Source organism: Rhinatrema bivittatum, chromosome 6 (assembly GCF_901001135.1).
Source record: "Rhinatrema bivittatum chromosome 6, aRhiBiv1.1, whole genome shotgun sequence".
NCBI lineage: Eukaryota > Metazoa > Chordata > Amphibia > Gymnophiona > Rhinatrematidae > Rhinatrema > Rhinatrema bivittatum.
The window spans coordinates 262,755,211-262,782,938 of NC_042620.1; the positions used below are offsets into that span (position 1 = coordinate 262,755,211).

The following is a 27,728-nucleotide window of genomic DNA, read 5'->3' on the forward strand; positions in this document are numbered from 1 at the left end:
CTTCTTTCCACCTTTCTTAATGTGTGGAATACATCTGGACTGTGCTTCTAGAATGGTATTTTTTAACAATGACCACGCCTCTTGGACATTTTTTACTTTTGTAGCTGTCCCATTGGTTATTCTCCTTCCACCAAGTCTCTGAGATGCCAATTATATCTCTTTCATCATTCACTGCTATACACTCTAACTCTCCCATCCTCCTTCTTAGATATCTGGCACTGGCCATATAGACTTATAGGCACATGATTTATGTTTGCTTTTACTGGAACCTCTCTGTTGGGATGCCCTAACTCTCCTGTTTCATTAGTATCCTTCAAGGATACATTCCTCTGAACCATGCGCTACTGAGTAACTGTCGGCTTTCCCCCTTGTTCTTGTTTAAAAGCGGCTCTATCTCCTTTTTAAAAGCTAGCGCCAGCAGCCTGGTTCTACTCTAGTTAAGGTGGTGTCTGTCCTTTTGGAAAAGTTTCCCCCTTCACTATGAAGGTCTAGTGTGTGATTCTGTAAAATTTTAACATGCAGATTAAAACGGCAAATACTGTGTAATAAATTTTACTGAGGGCATGCTAAAATGTACTTTCAGTACTAACACAGACATTAAAACACAGAAATGTGGAACCTTGCTGGCTGAAGTGAGAAAAACACTTAGCAGAGGGTATGTCCTCTCTCTATAAAGATAGCACCTACCTCTCTCCCCCAGCAAGACAGAATTAACCCCTTCCCAGAAAGACTGACATAACCCTCTCTGGGGCCCTCCCTCCCAATCTCTCTTATCTGGCAAGTCTGACATAGCTCCAGTGGGGCTCCTGTTCCTAGGGGTTAGTATTCTTTTAATTAATACTGTACTGTTAGCAGGCAGCTCACTTCATTCATGTATTGATGTAAATGTTTGCTTGTCGTTTGTATTCGTGATTTTTATTTTATGCATGTTTTTATTGCAACTTGCTTCGGTCTGTGTTCGGAGATAGCGAGTAACAAATCAATAAAATAAACTAAATTACCACCCACCCATCTGGAATGTAACCTGCCTACAATTAGAGATTGCATGAGCTGGAACTATTTTAAATAAATAAAATGTCCACTTACCATTTTAGAGGTGCCCAGCATTCTTCACCAGCAGGAATGACTGCAGAGCCCTCCTGCGAGTGTAGCTGTCCAGTTCCGAACGATGCCCCGGGGCGTCTCTGGAAAGTTGAGTGGACATTCCCGAGGGGTCTTGGGTAGTCCCAAAAGATGTTGGTCTTGTCAGAGGAGGGAATCGGGAGAGCGATACCTTGCAAGGGGCTGCATCAATCCTTTTTTTAAAGAGTTATTTAACTTTTTTTTTTTTTTTTATTAATGACAGAATAAAATGAATGTGCTGATGTTTACCATATATTTTACCATAAATAACATTCTTGTAATACACAAATCGCACACATCTGAACTTAAATGATTGCATCTGGCTGCCATGTTGGTCCACTTGAATACACAGAAATAAAAAGTTAACTATATATATATATATATATATATATATATATATATATGTTACTGCATGTTAGTCCATTTGAATGCATAACATATATATATATATATATATATATATGGTAATATCTTTTAATTGTATTAACTTAATGCATTTCTTGAGTAGCTTTTATGATCTAATACTCTCTTCTTCAAGGCAGACTTCAAATGAGCAAAAGATGACATTAGCAGGAAATATAAAGCGTGTGGCTGCAATAATTGAATATATCTTATAGGTGATATATCTCAATACCCTCTATACTCAATCGTCCACTACAAAAAGATGAGTGTATGTCATAGTATATAGTACCAAAATATTTAATATGTTTATTGTTTCCTCAGATATAAAATTTAAAACACATACAAGCAATTTTTAAACAAAAATCATCTATTGCATTATTTTAATATAATTTCCATAACACTGTTTTAATTATACAAATGTTTCATATATTTCCATGCAAATTCTAATTACAATACTACCTTACAACTGAAACTTAAAAACACCCTCATCTACCCACTTAAAAAACACAAACATAACACACTCAAACTGGTTCATTCACACAAATGAGCCTTCCCATACACTCACATAAAAGTTTTACTATGAATGTATCTATGGTATCTAAACACAATATCGCTGAACTCTCATGAAATCAATGTGGATTTTCACAAATATATCGTTTCCCACACGTCCGTTTGCAGACAAAGATTCCATATCTTCCAACAATGACTCCACATCAAAATCTACTTGTATGACTATTCTTCACAGAACTTCAAATTGTACAACTATTCTTCACAGATCTTCTCCAATCTCTTTCTAGTTGTTCCGATACATCTTCATAATCATCCCTGATAGACGCGGTTTACAATAATCCCCAACAAGGGACACTCATTTCGCCTAATCGGGCTTCCTCAGGGGGCAATGACTATAACGTAATGATAAAAAAAATTAAAAAAAAAACAACAACATATATAAATAGCCCCATGTATCCCCACATAATCAAAATCCCACAAATTACAAACCTTCACAAACTTCCAATATCTCTCACTGTTCCCCAATATTACAAATATACAACTCGTATCCAATGTTGGTCACATCAAATTTACTCTCAATATTCATCTTTAACGTGAAATATTCATGATCTTTTTTCAATGCAAATCACCACCTAAGCACGGAAGCACATACCACATACAAAAAGATAAACATATCGGGGCCCGAGTTTAAAAGCCTGGCGCGCGCAAATCCTGAGACATTCGTGCGTGGCCGGGCCATGCGCATGCTGAGCGCATTTTAAACACGGCCCGGCCATGCACATATCTCCTGGTACGCGCAGAAGTGCCGGGAGGGGCGGGACAGGGGCAGGGTCCAGGCAGGGTAGGGCGGGGGCCGACCGGGACAGCAGCCATTAGGCCCTGTCCTGGGTAAGTGCGCACCAGCAGCCAGCTGGCGCACGAAAACACTGCTGCTCCGAAGGAGCAGGTAAGTTCTATACCAAAAAAATGAGGGTAGATAGGTAGGGACAGAGGATGGAGAGGAAAGGGAAAAAGGGAGGAAGGTCAGGTAGGAGGTTAGGGAAGTTCCCTCCCAGTCCACTCATTTATTGGAAGGGACTGGGAGGGAACTGGGGTAGGCCTACTTGCGTAGCCGTGTGGTTTTTTTCAAAAATCCCCCCTCCCCCCGCACATGCGACTGGGCACCCACACGCATATGTGTGCGCTGATACAAAATCGGGCGAGCACATGTGCGTGGGCATTGGATTTTATAACATGCGTGAGGCAACGAACCATGTTATAAAATTGGTGCGCAGGTTTTAAAATGTACCTGATTGTAGATAAACTTACTATAGAAAACACAAAGAACTTTAAAACTTTAAGTCTATACTGACCAGATACAGCTATGATCCTTCCCGGCGTACTACCACTCTTTCTTGGAAACGCCATCACGTCAACTGTTCTACATAGCTACGTGTCCACATTCTTAAATGTAACGCTACATTGGACTGATAATCACTCTAATCACATAAAAGCAGCCCATTCTAGCTCATTACTCAACGTGCCCCAATTATAAATGAATCTCTGTTCATATTGCTTCAATCTTCGTGAGATATCACCTCCTCGATTGTTGATCACCTGCTTGATTACAAAGACCTTCACTTTATTTTATTTATTTATTTTATTTATTTAATAGGTTTTCTAGACTGTTTAGTAAAAAATCTTTCATACTGTTTACATTTTTAAGAAAATAAATACACCTTTGAGTAAACTTCTTATAGCATATACATAAAAAGACATTAAAACAGATTTTTAAAACAAATCACTAAGATCAGTAAATAGGTAAGAGCAATATAAAAGAGTAGGGTTAGTAAAACTCATTCAGTTGTGCTGTAAGCTCTTTTAAACAGCCAAGTTTTCAGCTTCTGTCTAAAATTTTTAAAATCTGACTGCGTTCTCAACTCTAGAGGCATTTCGTTCCAGTTCTGGGCCCGCTAGTGAAATAGCTCTATCACGTACTGATGTTAATCTGGCTGTATTAATGGAGGGTAGGGTCAGCAAACCCTTATTTGCGGATCTCAGATTCCTTGGTGGCCTATGTAGCCTTGTTGCAGCTTTTAGCCAGTCGTTTTTGTCACCAAAGATTGCCTTATGTAAGGTACATAATGTTTTAAAAAGAATTCGTGACTCAATTGGTAGCCAATGAAACACTGATAAGACGGGGGTTATGTGTCCTTTTTTTTTTTTTTTACCCATCAGTATTCTAGGAGCGGCATTCTGTAAGAGTTGTAATGGCCTGACTGTTGATGCTGGAAGACCTAGGAACAGGGTGGTACAATAGTCTGTGCTGGCGAAGATTAACGCTTGCATAATAGTTCTAAAATCATCGGGGCAGATCTTAAAACATACGCGCGGGCGTAGATTTGTTCACGCAATCCGGCGCGAACAAATCTACGCCCGATTTTACAACATGCACGCGCTACCGCGAGCATGTTGTAAAATCCAGCGTCGGCGCGCGCAAGGGGGTGCACACATGTGCACCTTGCGTGTGCCGAGCCCGAGGGAAGCCCCGATGGCTTTCCCCATTCCCTTCAAGGCCGCTCCGAAATCGGAACTTTTTTCCAACCCCCCCAGCAGGCGTAACTTGCGCGCCATTCCCCGGTCCAGGGGCTGCTTCGGAGGCCTCGGCCATGCCCCCGGAACACCCCTGGGCCGGCACCACGCCCACAGCCCCTCCCCCGGAACGCCCTCGAATGCCACACCGCCCCGACACGCCCCCTAAGTAAAGCCCCGGGACTTACGCGCGTCCCGGGGCTTTGCGCGTGCCGGCGGCCTATGCAACATAGGTGCGCCGGCGCACAAGTCTCCTGCGCGCGTAAATCCGGCTGGATTTACGCGCGCAGGACTTTTAAAATTTACCCCATAGTGTTTTAAAAGTGCTTTTAGTCGCCTTAACGTTAACAGTTTAAAATATCCTTCATTTATCTTCTTCGATATATGTTTTTTAAAAAACTTAAATCCGTTTCAGTTGCTATACCTAAATCTTCTGTCTTGTGTGATAATGGTACTCAATGGGACACAGGTGGCGCATTTTCTTTCAAAGTCCGTATACTACTTTTGTGTTCAATTATTCTCAATTTAACTTCCCTCTTTGTTTGACCAATATATACATAAGAGCACGGGCACCCTATTGCGTATATCGCGCACAAAGTCTTACATGAAAAACGAGCTGGTAACAGATACGGACGAGATGATCCCTTGTAGGATAAATGTTTAATAGGGGGATCAACCCTGCATCCATTTACTTACAATATGCTGCCAGTAAAAAATGTGGTGTCCAGTTTGCTTAGTTTGGGACCTCGTCCAGAAATTAATAAACCCAATAGAAACCTTTCCTGATTCCATGGTGTTCCCCGTGTGTCAGGCTGTTGATGCAGTCGTCTATATACTTTTGGCAAGAGATTCAAGCTTGGGACAGTTCCACCAAACCTATGGTGCTTCCCAGAGAATTACAGCTTCTCCAGCTGTACGGGGAGAGCTCTGGGAATATCGCATTCAGTCGCTGTGGCGTGAGATGCCGCCTGCGTAAGACTTTTTTTTAGCAGTTTTCCCAAAATCAGACTGGCAACGGAGGATTTCCTTGTCGCTTTCAGGAGAATTATCAAAGCCATTTTCATGGGTGAAACAGTATTTTACCTGCAGACATGAGATCTCTGAAGACTGACCATCCTGCCTGCAGGCAAAATTACACAATGTAGCACCATTGCATGCATTATTTTGTCCACGACGAAAGGAGGCCTTCCCAGGGGTGGGGTTGAGCAGGGGCTCGCAAGCATGCGCCTACTTTAAAATGTTCAAAAGTATTGCACGGAACTTTACCTGGGAAAAGTATCCTAACAAAAAGGGGAGGTGTTGGGCAGCAGGACAGTGCACTGGGCAAGGTTAGAGCGGTTCTCCTGGGCCAGCGCTGTCGCGCCGCCTGTATACAGGGGGGAAACAAAACCGAGAGGTTACTTGCTGTGTGGTGGCAGTGTGAAGTGCACTCCTACCTAGAAGCCAGCCCCTAGTGACGTGCCCTTCATGGAAGCGGTCATGAATTCCTGACTGCCAGAGAATGGAGACACTGTGACTGTGTCCTGGAGAACTGGGCTCGATGTCATTAACGATCTCCTTGGCATCGCAGGCCACCTGCCCATTGAGGGAGTGGAAGCCCTTGCAGTTCTGGTAGGTGGTCTTGTCATCCCCTGGTGTCCTTATAGGGAAGGGCATGCAATCTATAGCCCCCACCCCCTCCCAAGACAGAGTGGAAGCGGGCAGAGTATGACCGAGTCTGTCTCAGTTACCCCTCAGTCTGTCCTAGGTACATTCACTCCCACCCGCGAGCCTGCTGCCATGTCCACTCACCTGGAGAAGCCAGCACGCCAATCACTGTTGATTAATGCCATGAAAGTTTGAACTCGTGTGTCAATGAGCAGTAGTAAAATGTAGTCACCCAGTGTCGATGATGATTGCGGGTCGCTTTTAAAATGGCTCATTATGCACTTATATGCAAGCCACACCCTGACTCGCCCTTAGCATGCTCACTTTTTCACATGCATTTTTACTCATGAAGATGCGTACAGGCACGTATGCAACTCGTTTACAAAATACAGATTATGCGTGAACGCATCGCATGTGCACGGATGTAGCCAGTTTTTTCGCGCAGAATGTTCTGAAAATTCACCGCAATATATCCCAGTTTCACTGAGCCCCGGTGAAGTTGTTGACTGTTTAGGCCTTTGTGATCTTTGTACATTCATTTTGATTTTTAGAAATCTAACATTAAGTCGCTTAACTTTGGACTGAGTGGCACAATTGTATGCCCTCAGAAATATGGGAGATCTTGTGCTGGGGTTGAGAACGCCATGACAGTGGATTCCCCCTCTTTTTCTCTGCCCATGAGCAATGGATCTGCTCCATTCCCACATCTGTCTGTCCAGCAACAGAGGCCCACGTTGTACGGAGGAGGCTTCGGGGGCGCAGGTGACGTGGATGAGCTGCTGCTCTGCAGTTCCAAATATGCTTGCTTGGAAAATCACCCCACCAGTTACACCGGCTAATTCATACGCAGACATTGTGGGGAAAATATATCTGCACACTTTTGAAAATCCAAAAAAGTCTGCGTGTAAGTGGAAACCCCTTCCCCAGCTCCGCTCAGTCCAGGCAAACTTAACATGCATACAGGACAGGAACATACACGTTTACTTGCATATAGGGTAGGAAACTTTAGAACGAGCCATTTCCATGGGCAAAGCACCATTTTACCTATGGAAATGCCTTTAATTCTTCACGCGGCCGGGTCTGGGTGGCTCTCAGTTCTGGGCCAGCAGGGGATGCAGTAAAGAAGCATGAAATGCACTGCAGCCCAGTGTGGAGGGCTCTCACTAGTGGAATAGAAGGGGGAGGGGGTGCTGCAAGGTAATACTGAGGTATTGCTGGTAGAGTTTAAATCCACAGGATGTGTTTGTAGGCTTAGTACTGTAATAGCAGGGCATCGAAGGGGCACTGGAGGAGCGGTGCATGGGTTCCGGTGCTGGCAGGGCGGGCAGTGAAGTAACCCTGTTCGTAAGGCTGCTTTCACTTACAGTGCCTTCCCTGAAGTATGGAGCTGAGAGAGAGTCTTGCACGTTTCCTGTTGTTGGTTTCCCCTGAAAGTGCACAAGTGCAGAAAGAAGAACAGAGCAGCCTTCTCCTTCCCATATATGGTAAAGCTCTGTTCAGGGTGCAGCGCTGCGTGTTGCAAGCTGCTCACTTCCGCCAGTTTAACCTGCTCCCCCCGTGCTCCGCAGAGACATCTCAGAGACAGAGAGAGAGAGAGAGAGATAGAGAAGGGGACAGGGAGATGGACAGAGCGATAACCCAACATGGAAAGCTTCTGTGGGGTGCTGAGTGCCTTTAACAACCGCATGCCTGTCTTGCTACAGACTTCAGTCACGTCAGCCCCCAAACCGTATCACTGGCCTCTCGATATTTCAGTGGCGTCCCTCTGCTAACTGCATCTCACCCCCCCCGAGCGTCACGTAAATGGTATTCTCCTAACCATGTCAATTCTTTTCCAGAGACTTCTGTTACTCACAGAACTCACTTCCATAGGCTTCTATAGCAGCACCTGCCCAACTGTGACATTCACATTTTTTAAAAAACCACTTTGACGGCATCACTCTCCAGAGCAGCGACATTACCCGGGACTTTAATGGCATCACACTCCCCCCAATAACTTCACAATTAATCCCTATGACCTCAGTGGCATCTCATTATTAAATACAGTACAAGGATTGCCTTCATTCCAGTGCAGGGATGGAGAACTCCAGGCCTCGAGGGCCGCAAACAGGCCAGGTTTTCAGGATATCCACAATGAGCACGCACGAGAAAGATTTGCATCCAGTGGAGGCAGTGCATGCAGATCTTTCTCATGCATATTCATTGTGGACATCCTGAAAACCTGGCCTGTTTGCGGCCCTCGAGGGCTGGAGTTCGCCATCCCCTGTTCTAGTGAATGGAAGCGACAAAAAAAACCCCCTTCATTTGTGACTTTGCAGGGTAAGAGGTATAACATTGCAATATTATTATTTTTTAATTGTCTTCTCAATTTTATTCCCACTGCGTTCTAGAATTTTCTGTTTTTGCGTTTACCATCGGTGACCTCTGGGCAGAGTCGTAGCTAGCCTATGGCTGACATGGCCCTGGTCATAGGTGCCAGCCACCAGGGGCCGCCATTGTGGCACTAGTGCAGTGTGGAGCAGCATGGCCCACGGGGCTGCAACGAGCATCAGCTTCCTCCTCCTCCCCCCGACCCTGGCAGTAAGGAAGAGTATGGCCATGAGCCGCAAGAAGAAGCATTGGCCTTTCCACGCCCCTGTGCCCCCCCCCCCTCCTCGCAGTCCAGAGAAGGAACAGCGTGCCTGGAGGCTGGAAGAAAGAGAAAGGGTCTGGTGGGCCTTGAGGGCTGAAGGAGAAAGCTGTTACTGCTGCTGCCCCTTGTGCTTCCAGAGGGGAAAACAAGTGAAAGAGAGTGTGTGTGTGTGTGATTGAGCATGTGAGAAGTGTATGAGCATGTGTGCATACATATGATTGAGCATGCCAGAGAATGTGCCTGTGCATGCATATGAGCGTGTGAGAAAGCGTATGAGTGTGTGTGTGTATGATTGAGCATGTGAGAGAGCAAGCATTCAAGCGTGTGTGTGCATGTGAGCATGGGAGAGAGCGAACATATGAGTGTGTGTGTGAGTGTGTGTGTGAGTGTGTACGATGATCATATTTGAGAGAGAGAGCATGTGTGTATGGGGAACGTTTATGCGCAACAGTCCCCTCTCCTCCCCCTGCTAATCCATAACAATCTCAGGGTTATCTGGAAATCAGAAGTTCCCAGGAATGGAAAGCAGAGACATTTTTTTGTTGTTGTTAGGTATAATTATTGGGTATTCTGTGATGTATCAGCAGTTTTGGAATATTTTATTGCCATTTTGAGAAGTTTTATATGAGTTTCTATTTTTCCATTGTTGCACTGCATACAGAGTCTAGCTTGTGGCAATTTCCAGTTCAGTTTTTGTCTGCATGTTTCTGTTTGCACTGGGGGTAACATTCAGCCACTGGCTGAATTGCAAAGTCAGCTAACTTTAGAGGTGCAGCTGCACTATTGAACGTAGAGAGCTATCTTAAAGATAACCAAATTAATTTATCCAACTAACTTTAGGATACCTTTATGGCACGACCAGAGTTAGCTAACCTAACTCCCCAGAAACGCCCCCGGAATAGCCCTATGTTATTCTGCTAAATTTTAGCTAGATAATGAGATATCAGCTAAACCTTAGCTGGATAAGTGCCCAAAATATTCAAAATTTTCATAGGTAGGGTTGTTACTCTTTGAGTGCTGGCAGCTGGTGTTGTTTTGGTATGGAAGATTCACTATATTGTATTTGTAATTCAATTTACTTGTGGCTTTCTGAGGGCCAAGCCTTCACCCAGCATGTGTTACTGTAGGCCTAATATCATATGGGTTCCAAGTGTCTATTTTTTTTTAACTTTTTTGGAAGGGATTTCTGGTTGGCACCACAGCAGGGCATGTAAATATAATATACATACTGTTGGAAGTGATATATTTACCTCACATGCATACTTTTTAAATTATGTGTGGGGGGGTCATGGCTGGGTGGGGGGAAGCACAAGGATGTACGGTTCACCTAGGGCATCTAATATCCTTGCACCAGCCCTGGGGAAGGGTGGAAGGTGTGATGTGTTGGAAGATGAGAGAGGGGGAGAAGCGGAAGATATGTGGTGAGGGTGAGCGGTTCAAGAGAACAAGAAACTATTGAGGGGAAGGAAAAGGGGGCCAGATAGCTGGAGATGGTAAAAAGAGCAACTCAATGAAGGGGAGAGGGAGGACTGAGAGGGGGCGATAGAGGGGAGAGTAGGGAGGGCTAGGCTTGGCACGGAGAACTGGAAGGAGAGAAGGGGGGATGAAATCTAAATGAGTGGATTGAGAGGCAGCGATAAAGATAAATGGAGACAAAGGAGAAGAAACGGGAAAGAGCGACATTAGACAGAGAACTGAAGAAGACGGGAGAGAGATGAAACAGAATTTGAACAGGCGACGAGTAAGGAGACCAACAAGAGTAAAGCAGGGAAAAGATCTGAGGACCCAAGGGATCCAAAAAATAAAACGGCCAGACAGCAAGGATAGTCAGAAGCATTCACTTTACACTCACAGTTTGGTCCATGGAATATGTCAGCTTTGGGAAGGCACGGCTCATGATACTTTATTTAGCGCAGTACAGGAGGAAATGTGTTTCTGGTATTATTTCTCTGCTGTTGCATGCGTGCAGAGCCTGGCTTTTGGGGGTTTCCACTTGGGGTTTTTGTTTGCATATTTCTAATTTGTGGTCACTTATTCTGTATTTGCTGAGGGTCCGTGGTCAACGTCATCGTGCTGAAAGGCACAAGGATCAGCAGGGGCCGGGGATGCTGCGAAAGCAAGGAAGGAATCGTGGTCATTGCCCAAGGGTGACACCTGGTGCTTGGGATTGGGGGCCGATGGCTGCAGGGCTCTGAAGGGAGCCCCGGTGCACGGTCCCCCCAGCCCAGGACTGACGCTGCAATGACCGGAGTAAATAAACAGGGAGGGTGTATAAAATCAGGGGAAAGAAAGATCCCTGGTAGTTATGAATGAAGGTTCAAGGTCCCAGGATCTTGTTACTGGTTCCGATTGAGCTGGAAGCCCACAGGAACCAGAGGAAAATAAAAATCACAGCCCCCCCTCCATGTAACGGAGTCTCCTAGCTCATGATGTTTGTTGTGTTCAGGGTGCGGGCGCACATTTTCGCTTGGCCATAGGTGCCAAATGGCCTGGCTACGTCTCTGCCATCTCAACCCTGTGCTGGAGGCTCACCTAAGCAGTCTGGTTTTCTGGTTTGTTTGTTTTTTCTTTAGGGTATCTATACATGAATATGCATGAGATATATTTGCATACATTGGGTCTCCATGCAGCATTTTGACAGCCCTCCTTTGAATGGTCTCTACCTTGTCAGTGCCCTCTTAGAGATACGGTCTCCAGAACTCAAGGCAGTTCCCAAGATGGGGGTCTCACCAGATCCCTCTCCTGCTAGCAGAACGTCCCTTTGTACATCCCGGCGCACTCTCAGCTTTCTCAACGGCTTTGTCACACTGACCGGCTACCTAGAGGTCATTAGAGATGCCGACCCCCGGATCGCTTTCCTTTTTAGTGACCGCTACTTCTTCACCTCCAGAAACGCATTTGGCCCTTGGAATTCTGCCTCCCAAACACATGATTTCGACTTCTTTTGGATTAAAGCGTAGTTGCCATACTTTGGAATATTTTTCCTGCTTTTTAAACTCATCTTTCATCTTATTTACCCCCTCTGGCATGTCTGCTCCATTGCTAGTTTGCAAACCATCTGCAAACAGGCAGTCTTTCCCTTCGAAGACTTCAAAAAGCCAGGGGACGAAAAGTCCCAGATAGTGCAGAATCAAGGCTCATGGAGGCATCAGGATCCCATTACTGGCTCTAACCGAGCAGGAGAATTGCTGGTTTAAAAAAAAAAAGAAAGAAAGGATTGAGTTGGGAGGAGCAGTGTTTCCAGAGGGATGAGGAAACTTGACAGAGAAACCCAGAGAAGTGCCATGGGTCTGATTGACTAAGGCTTTTCTCCCATTCTGTGTCAATGGGGGGGGAAGGCTTAGTAATTTGGGCCCTGTGACCGCTAATGAGTGAGAAAGCCAGTGTCCCTTTGTATATTTTTCCCCCCAGAGTTTCATCATTTTAATTTACAATGTCTTGTGTTGTTGGGTCGTTTTACAGTTCCCTTTTAGTCTTCTACTCCTGAGGTCATTGTTGCAGTGGTTTAAAGGCCTGGAAAAATGTTCCCCCACAGGAGAGGGGGGGTCACCTTACTTTTCTCCGGGATGCTTTTATTTTTTTTCTTTTATCTCTAAAGATTTCTGCTGCTCTTTAGCTTCTGACCGGTTTCACCGACGTGGCACCTCTCGTCACGTTTCTGCACTGGGTAATATCGTCAGCAGCACTGCTTGCTTCATGCTCTTCCAACAAGTGAGCTCTAAGCATGTCACAGCAGGTCAACGTTTGGAACGTCTCAATAAATTAAAATAAAAGGTGCCGCAGTGTTTCAACGTTAACCATTCTAATATCTCAAGCAAAAAAAAAAAAGGCGCGGGCCATCCATTGCTCCTACCATGTGACAGGGGCTGGCCAATGGCACCGATGGCCCCTGTCACATGATAAGGACAAAGGGCCATCGGCGCCATTTTGATTAGTGGCAGCCGACGGCCCGAGAGCGGGAGATCGCTCCCGGGACCCCCGCTGGACCACCAGGTACTTTAAAAAAGTTTTGGGGGCGTCGCGAGGGTGGGGGATTCGAAATAATTCAAAACAGTTCGATTTAAAGGCTCAGGGTGGGTTTGGGGGTTGTTTTTCAGTGTGCCCTTTCTTCCCACCCACCCCCAAAACGATAAGAAAACCCCACGAAAATTTTCATGGGGTTTTCCTATCGGTTTCGGGGCCCCCCCCCCTTCCCCCCCGAATTTTGACGAGTTTGAAAATATCGTCCGATATTTTCAATCGTCAGAAAAACGATTCACATCCCTACCAGGTAGTAGCCATCATTCCCGCAAGCCACCCCCATGCCTCTTCTCTTCATTCACATCCTCAAGTCTTTATGGATCCACACACAGTGTTTGTCCCACGCCCCTTTGAAATCCTTCACAGTTTGGGGGTGTAGAAGTCTGAGGGAGCGGTGCACAGTGGGGGCAGGGCACAGGTAAGAGACCCCGGGGAGGGGGGCAACCTTCCGTCCAGTGATTTCCAGGTAGAAAAGCAGTGCGAGAAGGTGGCGGCCAGAGGGATGGGAGGGTGCAGACATAGTTTATTTTAAACAAGTGATTATGCCATTGTGCAGGTGATTGGTGAGACCTCACCTGGACTGTTCTGGCCTGTTTTGGAGGCCCTATCTCTGGAAGGATGTACACAGAGTGGAAGTAGTCCAGAGAAGGGCATCCCAATTGGTCTGGGCGTCTGCAATACAAGCCCCTATAAGAGGAGGCTTTAGGATCTAAAGATGTGTACCCTAAAGGAGAGAAGAGAGATAGAGACATTAAAATACCTGAAAGATACCAATGCACAAAAAGTAAATCTTTTTCAGTGGGGAAAAAAGCTCTAGAAGGAAAAGCTCGTGATATGTGGCTCCAAGGAACCAGACTCAGAAACAATGTCAGGAAGAAAGGTGCTCATGAATAAGATAGTGGATGCAAGGAACCTCTTCCCGAGGCAGGTGGCAGAGGCTGAAATGTAACAAACCTTTTTGAAGGAGCGGGATAAGTGCAAGGATCCTTAGTTGCAAAAAAGTGAAGAGATATCAGAAGCACAACTTTGCAGCACATGTTTGAGAGTTAAAAGGCCCTAGCTGAATGATTCAGCAACCCGTGTTCTATCTGGCAGGCTGCAGGGGCGGCTTGGCCCATCGGGGGATCGGGCATCCCCCGGTGGGCCGGTCGCGCTAGTCACGTGGTCTGCCGAGTGCGGCTGTGACAGAGCCGCGCTCGGCAGACCACATGGTATCTCCTGGGCGGCGAATCCCCGGGCCGGTCTTCATCGGGAATCCGCCGCTGGCAGGCTGCAATGCAAAGACAGAGTTAAGTAGAAGTTGCCATACTGGGTCAGACCGAGGGTCCATCAAGCCCAGCATCCTGATTCCAATAGTGGCCAATCCAGGACACAAGCACCTGGGAAGTACCCAAAGACTAAATAGATCCCACACTACTAATGCTGGTAATAAGCAGTGGCTATTTCCTAAATCAACTTGACTAATAGCAGGATATGGACTTCTCCTCTAGGAGCTTGCTAAACCTCTTTTAAACCCAAATAAACTAAATGCCTTAACCACAATCTCTGGCAATGAATTCCAAAGCATAAATATGTGCTGAGTGAAAAATAATTTTCTTTGATTTGTTTTAAATGTGCTGCTTGCTAACTTCATGGCGTGCCCCCTTGTCCTTGAATTATCTGAGAGTAAACAACCGATTTACGGTAACTTGTTTTAGTCCTCTCATGATTTTATAGACCTCCATCATACCCACCTCAGCCATCTCTTGTCCAATCTGAACAGCCCTAATCTCTTTCGCCTTTCTTCATAGAGGAGCTGTTCCATCCCCTTTATCATTTTGGTCGTCCTTCTCTATACCTTCTCCAGTGCTTCAATATCTTTTTTGAAATGCAGCGACCAGAATTGAACATAGTGCTCAAGCTGTGGTCTCACCATAGAGCAATTCTGAGACATTATGACATTCTCCGTTTTGTTCACCATTCCCTTCCTAATAATTCCTAGCATTCAGTTTGCTTTTTTAACCGCCATAGTATACTGAGCCAACGATTTCAATATATTTCCCACTATGATGCCTAGATCTTTTTCCTGGGTAATAATTCTTAAAACTAAACAACATCGTATAACTAAGAATGGATTATTTTTCCTATATGCGTCACCTTGCACTTGTCCACATTAAATTTCACCTGCCATTTGGATGCCTAAGCTTCCAGTCTCACAAGGTCTTCCTGAAATGTATCACTATCCACCTGTGATTTAACTATGAATAATTTGATGTCATCTGCAAATTTGATCATCTCACGCATCATTCCCTTTTCCAGATTATTTATAAATATATTAAAAAAAAACACTGCCCAAGTACAGATCTCTGAGGCACTCCACTGTTTATTTCTCTCCACTGAGAAAACTGACATTTAATCTTACTCTCTGTTTCTGCCTTTTAACCAGTTTGCAATCCACAAAATTATATTGCATCCTATCCCATTACTTTTTAATTTTCTTAGAATTCTTTCATGGGGGACTTTGTCAATTGCCTTCTGAAAATCCAAATACACCACATCTACCGGTTCACCTTTATCCACGTTTATTAACCCCTTCAAAAAAAATGAGGCAGATTTGTAAGGCAAGACTTCCCTTGGGTAAATCCATGTTGATTGTGTCCCATTAAACCATGTCTAGCTAAATGTTCTTCGATTTTGTTTTTTTCCTGATAATGAAATCATGTTCACCGGTTTATAGTTTCCCAGCTCACCCTTGGAGTCTTTTTTAAATATTAGGGTTACATTGGCCACCTTCCAGTCTTCAGGTACAATGGACAATGTTAATGATAGGTTACAAATTACTAGTAATTGATAGAAATTTCATTTTTGTGTTCTTTCAGAACCCTGGGGTGTATACCATCTGGTCCAGGTGATTTGTTTCTCTTCAGTTTGTCAGTCTGGCCTGCTAACATCTTCTAGGTTTACCATGATTTGGTTCAGTTCACCTGAACCTTCACCCTCGAAAACCATCTGCAGAATGGGTATCTCCCCAACATCTTCATTAGTAAATACTGAAGCAAAGAATTCATTTAATCTTTCTGTGATGGCCTTATCTTTCCTAAATGCCCCTTTTCCCCCTCAATCATCTAATGATCCAACCGAATCCCCTTAGAGGTTTCCTGCTTCGAATTTATTTGAAAAGGTTATGAATTTTTGCCTCTATGGCCAACTTCTTTTCGAATTCTCTCTTAGCCTATCTTTTCAGTGTTTTTCATTTAACTTGCCAATGCTTATGCTTTTTCCAATTTTCTTCAGATGGATCGTTCTTCCAATTTTTGAAGAAAGTTTTTTTGGCTAAAACTGTTACTGTTGCGGGGTGAGGTGGACCCTTGGACCGGCCTGATGGAACTGGAAGCTTCGTAGATAGTAGGCCGGGAGGCGGAACCAAGCTGACGTGCTGGAGGCGTCTTCACCCTGGAGATCCTAGATCCCCCCAGGAGGAGCCCGTAGGGATCTGGACCGCTGGGACTTAGGTGGCAGCAGTAAGGCGAGTCGAGGAGAAGGTCCGAAGGTTAGGGCAGGCGGAAGGCATGGAACATCAGAAGCAAGCCAGGGTCAGGTACCAGGAGATCAGCAGCGAGAGAACAACCGGAGCTGGATCCGGGACAGAAACACGGAAGAGGAGACAGGACCCACCGGAAGAACTGGCAGGCTCCGCAGGGCTGGAGAGCAGGGTCAGCAGGAACCAAGACAGCGGGATCAGCAGGAACCAAGGCAGCAGAATCAGCAGGAACCAAGGCAGCAGGAGCAGCGGGATCAGGACGGCAACTAGACACTCCAAGGAGAGACCTCGTTGCAAGGCGAAGTTCTGGAGTCAGACACCGGCCTTAAGTACTCTGCCGGCATCTGACGTCATCCAGGGGGCTGTCCAGCACTTCCGGGTGCTGGAGCTTTAAAAGCTCTGTCTTCGCATGCGTGCGTAGCAATGCGGGGGGCGGAGTCAGCGTCAGCCTCGGCGGCGTCTCCCTCGTGGAGACACCGCAGCCATGCGGCCTAGCAGGCCAGGAACCCAGCAGTTTCGCCCGCAGTCTGGAGCGAGGGTAAGCGGCCACGGCCCCAATCGTGAGAGAGGCGACTGGGGCCGCAACAGAAAGACCTCTTTCATTTCACCTTTTAACCAAGTCAACAGGCATTTGGTCTTCCTGCCACCTTTCTTAGTGCGTGGAATACATCTGGACTGTGCTTATAAGATGGTGTTTTTAAACAATATCCATGCCTGTTGTGCACTCTTAACCTTTGTAGCTGCACCTTTCAGTTTTGTTCTATCTTCCTCATTTTATAAAATTTTCACTTTTGAAAATTTAGTGGCTAGTCTAGTCATTAATTCAAATTGGATCATGTTATGATCACTATTGCCAAGTGGCCCCACCACCGTTACCTCTCTCACCAATTCCTGCGTTCCACTAAGAATTAGAGCTAAAATAGCTCCCTCTCTCTTCGTTTCCTGAACCACTTGCTCCATGAAGCAGTTATTTATTCCTTCCAGGAATAGCTTGTCCTGATATTACATTTACTCAGTCAATATGGGTTAATTGAAATCTCCCATTATTACTGCATTGCCAAAATTGATTAGCTTCCCTTATTTCTCTTAGTACTTTATAGTCTATCTTATCATTTTGGCCAGGTAGAAGGTAGTATACTCCTATCGCTATACTTTTCCCCAACACACGAGGGATTTCTACCCATAAAGATTGTACTATGCTTTAAGGCTCTTGCAGGCTCCTGTTGGACTCTATGACATCCTAAATATAAAGAACATAAAACTTACCATACTAGGTCAGAGCAAAGATCCACCAAGCCTAGTATCCTGTTTCCAACAGTGGCCAAGCCAGGTCAGAAGTACTTGGCAGGATCTCAAGGGGTAGATAGAGTCCAAACTGCTTAACCCAAGAATAAAGCCCCATCCCGCCCCAAAGTTGATCCATTCTATCAATGTGATATAATTTGTACCCTGGTATCAAATGTCCCATTGTTTATCCTCCTTCCACTAGGTCTCTGAGATGCCAATTTTATCTATCTCATCATTCTTAGACTTCTGGCACTGGCATACAGACATTTCAAAGTGTGTTGGTATTAACAAAATGGTTATCAGTTGACAGATAATTTGGAATCTTTTAACTCATGTGGTTCTTTACTTATAGGCACATGTACTACTTTTCTTATTATTGGAACTTCTCTGTTGGGATGCCCTAATTCTAATGCATCATTAGTATCCTTTGAAGATATCTCTTTCCGAACCATGCACTCCTGAGCAACTATCGGCTTTCCCCTTTGTTCTAGTTTAAAAGCTGCTTTATTTCCGTTTTAAAGGTTAGTGCCAGCAGCCTTGTTCCACCCTGATTAAGGTGGAGCCCATCCCTTTGGAAAAGACTCCCCTTTCCCCAAAATGTGCCCCAGTTCCTTACAAAACTGAATCCCTCTTCCTTGCACCATCGTCTCATCCGGAGCTCTGCCTGCCACGGAGAACCTGAGCGTGGAACAGGGAGCATTTCAGAGAATGCTACCCTGGAGGTTCTGGATTTCAGCTTTCTACCTAAGAGCCTAAATTTGGCTTCCAGAACCTCCTTCCCACTCCTTCCTTTGTTGTTGGTGCCCACATGTACTACAACAGCCGGCTCCTCCCCAGCACTGTCTATAATCCTATCTAGGTGATGTATGATGTCCACCACCTTCGCACCAGGCAGGCAACTTACCCAGCGATCCTCATATCCAGCAGCCACCCAGCTATATACATTCCTAATAATCAAATCGCTAACCATGCCGGCCAATCTAACCTGAGATCCTGAAAACCAGGCTTTGGCTGAGTGTGTCCTGTGAACTGGGTTGAGAACCCCTGACAGAGATTATTACAAAGCCTTGTGGTTAGACATGGGAAGGAAGGGCTGCTCTGTGTGAACTAAGCGAAGAATTTTGCATTCTTATCTGGCTAGATGGTAGCGTAAAAAAAATGAGGAAGATGTTCTAGATAAGGAGAGAGATCTTACAAGTGGTCACGCGCTATGGCTAGCGGTCGGAATATATCGCTAGCAGTATGAACAGGAATCGTTTTTCTGCCGTCACCTGCTGTGTCATTGTGGGAACACTTGTCTTGCTGCCCGTGCTGTTGTAAAGTAGGCAGGTCATCTTTTGCACTCATTTCCAAAGTGAACGCACATGTGTACGTTCACTGCAGAAACTGATGCTGCAGACAGCAGTAGACGAGGATAAATCAGCGCAGGGCCCTTCAGCGACCCTCTCGCGCTAACCAAACCTCTAGCATCCTGGCCCCCCGTTTCGTCCCAAATGGGCTTCCTGTTACCAGGGAAATTCGTAAAAGGGAGGGCTGGGTCGATCGGCGCAAGAGGGCTGTTTGAAAGCTCCCAGGCTGATTCCTGTTCCTCGTCCTTCAACTAACTGGAGCTGGCGCTGGAAGGGGGAAACGACAGCACGACGGAAGATTGGGGTTTGGGCTGGGCCATCAGGGGCAACTCTCCAGCGCCTGTAACTCGAAGGCAGTTGCCTGCGTTGTCTGTGCCTAAATCCGGGCCTGCCTGTAACTCGTTTGTATAGTCATTATCATTAACGTTTTATTTCCAACAATGAGCTCAAAGCCAGTTACAAATTCTTCTCCCTGGGAGAGGTTTTTTTTTTTTGGATTTAAATTTGATTGCTCGCCATTGCAAACCCGAGCTCACGGACAGTCACATTTCAGGTACAGTAGGAATTTCACATGCAGGCAACATCCTCTAGCTCATACTGCACTGAGCTGATGAACAGGGCACGGCTCTGGAAAACTAGTCACAAATGTAATCAGTTAGTCCAATAAAAAGGTTTCACCTGCAAATTGTTTGCTGACCCTTATCTCTAGGAAAAGAAATGATGGTGTCTTGTGGTGGTTTCTGACTCTGTGCCGCAGTACATCTCTGGCGCCATCTGCTGGAGGAGAGGGCACAATGCTGGCAGGGAACCGAGTTCACATCAGTGGGAAAGGGGGTTTCCTGCACAGCCTTCCCTACGCTTTCACTGAGTTTAACAGGACGACTTCAGGGAACTTTTTAAAATATGTATGGTGATTAAGTGTTTAAAATATATTTTTTTCTCTCCTATAAACTATCAAAATTAACAAAATCATCTTTCAGTCGGGTGAAAACAATTAATTTTGATGCAAGTCAAGGACTTTTCTTGCATTTCCTAAATAACGATTTGTGTAATTTATTTATCTGTACTGTTACATCACTGATGTCATGACCTGATTTTTGTCATAGAGCAGTCTTTGTTCCCTAATGGCCATGTTATTTTAGTGAAAGTGTGTTCAGAGCACCCATCCAAGGTGAGAAACACACAAAGTCTCTCCTGGGTCGTGAGCTGGGGGCAAGCAAACCTGCAGGGCCAGACTGGGCCAAGGGTACAAACACACATATCACCAACTTAGTCCAATGTCCACTCCAAAGGGTTGTGCTCTGAACAACAACAAAAATAGTTTATTCCAAAGAGTTTGTCAAGCAAAAGGAAAAACAGTAGAGTAGGGTGAAATATTCCAAAATCTTTAGTACTCGCCGCATTAATTCCACAGAACTCACCTTCCATTTAACAATCCCATATTCGGCCTATCCAGGCCTTCTGATTGTCCATACACTCTATTTTAGTTACTTACAATGTCCTGATTAGCTCAGGGAAGAAAAGTCTTCTGTTTCTTCGGACAGCAAAGATGACCTTTGATTCACTGGAACCTTCCCACATTATCTTACTGCAACCTTTGCAGACTTCACTTAGAAGGAAAATCACCATTTCAGTATAACACACACTCTTTATATTAAGCCTTGTGCAATTCTGTGACACACAGGTGCCACATATCTAACCAGCCCTGCTCTGGTTACCAGTTACATGGCAGATTCAGTTCAAATGGTGGCTCCAGTTCCGGGATTAGTATAGTTCTATGGGTTTATAAACCTATACGTTCTTTAAGATCAGCAAACAGAAATCTGTTGGAGGTCTCTTCCGTGAAGCTGGCTCATTTGGACGTCACGACTGAGAGAGCTTTCTCGGTGGCTGGCCCACTGCTCTGGATATCACTTCAAGCATACTATTGCTCGAAGCTGTTCTGGAAGTCATTTAAAAAAAAAAAAAGTATTTAAAACGTACCTACCGGTATTTGCACAGGCCTTCAGTCATGAAGCCTTGTCTTAGGTTCACACTGGCTCATATGAAATGAAGAGCATGCATTGACTTGTACTATGTATGATACTGTCTCTTGTTACATACATAATAAAAACAAGAATGTGTTTATTCCATGTACTCGGCCTCAAACATTTTGCTAGGAAAGCAGTTAAATTATTTTAAATAAATAAATAATTTCTCTTCCTCCCTCTTTTATTAGTATAAAATCCACTCCCCAAATAGCATGCCTGGGCAGCTTAAATCCTCTTGCTGGCATAAGAGAAATCTGTGCGATCTACTCCGAGTCCTGCTGAATGGCCAGCAGAGGAGAACATAAGAACATAAGAAATTGCCATGCTGGGTCAGAACAAGGGTCCATCAAGCCCAGCATCCTGTTTCCAACAGTGGCCAAAACCAGGCCACAAGAACCTGGCAATTACCCAAACACTAAGAAGATCCCATGCTACTGATGCAATTAATAGCAGTGGCTATTCCCTAAGTAAACTTGATTAATAGCCGTTAATGGACTTCTCCTCCAAGAACTTATCCAAACCTTTTTTGAACCCAGCTACAGTAACTGCACTAACCACATCCTCTGGCAACAAATTCCAGAGCTTTATTGTGCTTTGAGTGAAAAAGAATTTTCTCCGATTAGTCTTAAATGTGCTACTTGCTAACTTCATGGAATGTCCCCTAGTCCTTCTATTATTCGAAAGTGTAAATAACCGAGTCACATCTACTTGTTCAAGACCTCTCATGATCTTAAAGACCTCTATCATATCCCCCCTCAGCCATCTCTTCTCCAAGCTGAACAGCCCTAACCTCTTCAGCCTTTCCTCATAGGGGAGCTGTTCCATCCCCTTTATCATTTTGTTTGCCCTTCTCTGTACCTTCTCCACCGCAACTATATCTTTTTTGAGATGCGGCGACCATCTTCCCATTCTTCTTGGAAATGAGTGCATCACCTCTGCAGCTTATCCGACTTTTGCCAGCTTCATTGGAAGGAGACTTGAGCACAAGTTTCCAGTGCCGCACTGTGGTTTATTTATTTATTTTATGTTTAGGCGTTTTATATACCATCGTTCCAAAAGAAGATCACTGTGATTTACAAATCAGCCTTCATATTCTTGGTCAACACTGTGTCAACATTTATATTCTAGGTCAACACTACAGCAAATACAAATTCTAATTCTACTTACAAAACACCAGCGATTCTCAACCGGCGTGTCGCCACAGTTCCCGGTCCCCCGCTGACCCAGCTGCTCCCCCTGCCCCAAAGAAATAGGAATTCATCCTCCGCTCGGGCTTAAAATGCAGATAGCCCAGGCGGAACGCAGCAGGAGAGCTGGAGTCAGTGGCACCAGCATGGTCTCTTCTTCCCGCCCCTCCGCGTCCCAGAAGAGGAAGTAGTGTGCTGTGGCCACGTGCGCCGGAAGAAGAGACCATGCTAGTGCATGCAGCATCGAACCGAGGAAGGGCGGCGCGTCCTGAAGAAGAGCAGTGCGGCGCGGAGCAAAGGAGGAGCAATGTCGGCCCCCGCGGTGGATGGGACTCCTTTCTCGAGGCCGTGAGGGCTGGAAGTGGAGGAGGCTGTTGCTGTCGTTAGTTTGGTGGGGGGAGAGCACGAGTGAGTTAGTGAGCAATCATATATATTTGAGATCCTGTGTGTGTGTGTGTGTGTGTGTGTGTGAGAGAGAGAGAAACAGCATGTATGTGAGTGATTGAGAGCTTGTATGTGTAAGTGTGTGATTGAAAACCTGTTTGTGTGAAAGAGTGTGTGATTGAGATTCTTTGTGTGTAAAAGAGATAGCATGAATGTAAGTGTATGATTGAGAACCTGAATGTGTAGGTGAGAGAGATCATGTGTATGTATGATTAAGAGCCTGTGTGTATAAATAAGAGAGAGAGCATGTGTGTCTGTGTGTGATTGAGAACCAGTGTAGGTGAGAGAGTATATGAATGATTGAGAGCACGTGTTTAAGTGTGTGAGAGAAAGAGACAAGCATGTATGTGTGTGATTGAAAGCCTGTGTGTAAGTGTGAAAAGACAGACAGCATGTGTGTAAATGTGTGATTAAGAGCCTATATAAGTGAGAGAGAAAAAGCATGTGCATATGTGTGTGATTGAGAGCCAGTGTGAGAGAGCTTGTGTGTGACAGAGCGAGGAGAACGTTGCAAGCAAACCATCTCTCCTCCTGCCAATTAAAAACAGTTTTAGAGCACCTGGATATCAAACGTTCCCAGGTATGCAGAGCAAAGCATTTTTTATCCTTATTTTTCATTATTGGGTCTGTGTGTCTGCTATTTTGAAATATTTTATTGGTATCTGGAACTTTTTGATACGAGTTTTTAATTATTGGATATTCCATTCATGAGTTATTTTGAAATCTGTTTTTTGTTAGTATGGTTTTACTGCTATTGATTTTATATTTCTTGATTTGTGTTTAGGACTGGTGAAGTTTCTCTTTTTTCCTTTGTTACACTGCATATAGTCTCTCCGGCTTGTTGTGGTTTCAAATGCAGTTTTTGTCTGCATGTTTCTAGTTATGCTTTATGGTCTCTTTATTCTTTGTTAGGTGAGGGTCTGCACGTGATTCAGGTGAGGTTTTCTGCTGGCGTGTGGTTTCTGTGTAGGGCTCTAGAGCAGCCTGGCTTTGTCCATTTTCCTAATAGGAGGTGTATTGGTGTCTTAAGGCCTGGTGTAATATTTTCAATGTTGCCTTTTCTTAGGTAAGGTGGTTACTGTTTGAGTGCTGGAAATTGATGTTTTGGTATGGGATGTTTACTATTTATGCAATTTCTGTTCAGACAGAGTTCTTATCTTTCCCTTGTGTCATTCTTAACAATAGAAATAATACTTTATTTTTCATTTCCACCGTGAATTGAAATGAGAAATGTGTCATACATGTCAGCGTAGTCTGTCAGGTGTGTCACGTTAGGTTGAGAACCACTGCAATACACTATACATTATTCACTGCTTATTGCTCGCTCCACTAACATTATCTCTGGTGCTGACGTTGGAGGTATCGGGGTTTTGGTGTTTTACGTTAAATCGTATGCTTTTCTAAAGAGCCATGTTTTCAGTTCACGCTTGAAGCTCTTTCTTTCTGTCATCTGACGCAGTGACTCTGGAAGTGAGTTCCACAGCTTGGAGCCTGCTATGGAAAACATTTGGTCTCTTACTTGCGTTAGGTGTGTGTTCTGAGTGGAAAGCACCGTTAGAAGTCCTTTGTTTTGTGATCTTAGGGCTCTCTGTGGTGTCTAATGTGGAAGTTTCACTCCTAATAAACAAGGGTTCATATTGTTGACGACACTGAAAATTAGAGTTAATACTTTATAATGAATTCTGGGTTGTACAGGAAGCCAGTGCAGTGCTATCAGCGAGGGGGTGATGTGGTCAAATTTCCTTGTCCCTAGTAATAGTCTAGCAGAGGCATTTTGTAGTAACTGTAGAGGTTTTAATAGTCCTGAAGGTAGGCCTAGTAATAGGGAGTTGCAGTAATCTATGTTTGAAAATATTAGTGTTTGTAAGACAGTGCGGAAGTCCTGTAATGTTAATGAGTGTTTCAGTCGATGTAATATTCGCAGCTTGGAGTAACCTGTTTTGAATAATTTGTTTATATGCTTTTTCATAGTGAAGTTCTCATCAATCTGTATTCCTAGGTCTCGTACTTGATCTGGGGGCGTAATGTTAATAATTCCTAGGTCTATGGTTGGCGGTTTGATTATTGTGGCGTCTCTCCTTAACCACACTATTTCAGGGTTTTTTTTTTGTTTAGATTTTATTAAGCGCGGACTACAGCAGGAGTCACTGATGCTGCCAAGTGTGCAAGCAGAATATTATTCACACCCTGATCTGAGAGGCTCCAGTACTCAGATTTTTCCATGATGTATTAAAGAGACAGTGAACAATATAACACAATTAGCTGCCCTAGAGCTAAATCCACAATGTAGTGGAGAACATCATTTGTACTTTAGTTTAAGAGCGTGAATTTGATGGGTATTCTTGTGTAAACCTACTTGCATCAGTCTGTATTCCAGGAGTGCACCTTTCTCTTCATTGATCTTGACTGAGTCAATAATATGGGGCACAGTGGTTATAGCACTAAGTGTCCTGAGAGACCTTACCGCCCCCTAACCTTCAGCGTGTCGCTTACCCTTCCTCAGATAGGTGGGGATTCATTGCTACCCTGTGCCTGCCAGTGCTGCACAGTACACATTATCACGGCGGCTGTTACTGTGATCGCTGGATGATCACTGACATGACTCCTTCTTGCTTTCTCGTGTCATTGCAGACCGGGCGTCTGGATAAGTCCCAGCCTGTCGTGTGTGGTCACACGGCTCCCGTGCTGGATATCGATTGGTGCCCGCACAACGACAATGTTATTGCCAGTGGCTCCGAGGACTGCACTGTCATGGTAAGGAGGAGGGGTGAGGGCTCCAGCACTGATGCTATTGTCAAGAGGCTGAAGGGCGCCTGCACTGTGATGGGGGCTGGTGCAATAAGGCGAACGTTAACCCGGCACTCTGAAAGTCGGGCTAATATGGGTGGTGCAAATCAGTAAGAAGACTGGAGAGCACTAGCAGGAGCCATATGATTATAAGGGGATGAGGGACAGGGGCCAGGTGAAGAGGCTTGCAGGTTTGGAGATCAGTGTACTTCTGTGGGCTTTGAGTTTGCTGAGAGGTGCATTGCAGGCTCAGACAACTAAACACGGCTGAGTCCTGATGTGCTTGCTGCATGCCAGGATTCCCCCGGACATTGAGTCCAAACGAGGGAGTCAGGCTCATCTTCAGAATGAGCCCTGGATGCACTGAGGGCTTCCCTGCTTGATGTACTCCTGCTATCTGCTTGGGGTGAGATTTAACAACAACAGTCCTCCCTTCCTAGCGTGACCAATGAGTTTACAAACTAGAGGAACCCCCCTCCCCCTCTTCCATGTGTCTCTTTGCTGCTTTTGATCTCATCGCCTGCCTTTCATCTGCCTCAGGTCTGGGAGATTCCGGATGGAGGTCTCGTACGGTCCATATCGGAGCCCATCGTGACGCTGGAGGGCCACTCCAAGAGAGTGGGCATCGTTGGTTGGCACCCCACGGCGCAAAACATCTTGATGAGCGCTGGTAGGCAAGGGAGGGAGCTTTTACAGACACCCTCTTTATTTAGAGAGAAAGAGACCTGTATCTTTAAGACAGTGGTCTCCATAGCATTGACGTCTGTCTCTAGTTGGTTTTCATAAGAACGTTATAGAAAGCTGATTGTATAGGTGATTGGGTGGGAAAGAGGACTGTGTTTTACTAAAAAGGGTGTCCCCCTACGGCGTGGCGCTTGATAAGTGGTTGGCTGTGACAGACGTAGTCTGGCCTTTGACCGTGGTCCTCCTGGACAGGATCACCCCCCCCCCCCCCCATACAGAGCTGGTATCTCCCCACCAGACTTTGCTGCCTCCTCCATTCTCTTTTGTCTCCCCAGGATGCGATAACGTGGTTATCATCTGGAATGTGGGAACAGGGGAAGCAGTGATTACGCTGGATGAGCACCACACCGACATGATCTACAGTGTGAGCTGGAACTTCAACGGCAGCCTGATCTGCAGCACGTGCAAGGACAAGAAGATCCGCATCATTGACCCGCGGCAAAACAAGATTGTGGCGGTGAGTCCAGACACCTGAATGGTCCCCATCTGCTCTCGCCCCTCCGATGAGAAAAGCACTGGCCTGGGAATGGAGGAATAGCTCTTTCTCCCCGTGCAGGGAGAGTCTGCTGCTGTGCTTGGAACAGGAGTGCCTGCAGAGCATACGCTCCAATCCCTGGATCGGCCACTGATTTTATGGAGGTGCCTCAGTTCTAATCCCCACTTCAGTGCTATAAATCTCATCGTTATTTGTCTTGCGGCAAATGTTTTCAACTATGGGTTTGTTTGTTTGTTTGTTTCCTTTTTGTTTCTTTGGATCTTGGCAGGAGAAAGACAAGCCCCATGAAGGCAGCCGTCCAGTCCGGGCCGTCTTCGTCTCTGATGGGAAGATCCTGAGCACAGGCTTCAGCCGCATGAGCGAACGGCAGGTGGCGCTGTGGGACCCGGTAAGAGCCTGCAGACGCTTTTCTGCCGGGAAAATGCGCATGAGAGACATCCAGCTTTAAGCAGGCCTGATGACATCACAGTTAAGAGCGCGCGTCAAAACCATTTAAGCACTAGAATATATATCACTAGGTAACGCGTAGGCAGCAAGCTCGAAGGTCAAGTCAGGTCACAGACCAGTTTAGTGAGGAAAAGGAACAGGCCCAGACCTCAATCTCAATTCTGCTAACAACTGGGGAAAGTGATCTGTGTGAACTTATAACAATCTGGCTGCCCAAATGCTTAGGATTTACTAATGACAAGAGCATGTTAGTCTGCTGCGGACATGGGGAGGTGACCTGTACAAACGGTGTAGCAGACTGGCTGATGCTTCCCATCTTCCCTTTGCAGAAGAATCTGGAGGAGCCGATGTCGCTACAGGAACTGGACACAAGTAGCGGGGTGCTCATTCCCTTCTTTGACTGGGATACAGGAATTTTCTACCTGTGTGGAAAGGTGAGGCCCGGAGCCACTGCAGTGTGCCCTCAAAAGCCCTCAAAAGCCTCCCCACTCTCACCAAGCCCCAGTCAGCCCTCCTCACAGTCCTCACCATAC

General features: G+C 45.4%; 1 protein-coding gene across 2 annotated transcripts in view; it reads left to right on the forward strand.

The window, feature by feature from the left end:
* CORO1A (coronin 1A) overlaps positions 1–27,728 on the forward strand; it is a 76,675-nt gene that overhangs the window by 33,087 nt on the left and 15,860 nt on the right. For both annotated transcript variants that reach the window (XM_029607039.1, XM_029607040.1), the window contains exons 3-7: positions 25,353–25,475; positions 26,049–26,178; positions 26,528–26,709; positions 27,017–27,136; positions 27,525–27,629. In XM_029607039.1, coding sequence (XP_029462899.1) covers positions 25,353–25,475; positions 26,049–26,178; positions 26,528–26,709; positions 27,017–27,136; positions 27,525–27,629 — 660 coding nt within the window. The remainder of the gene's footprint in view (positions 1–25,352; positions 25,476–26,048; positions 26,179–26,527; positions 26,710–27,016; positions 27,137–27,524; positions 27,630–27,728) is intronic.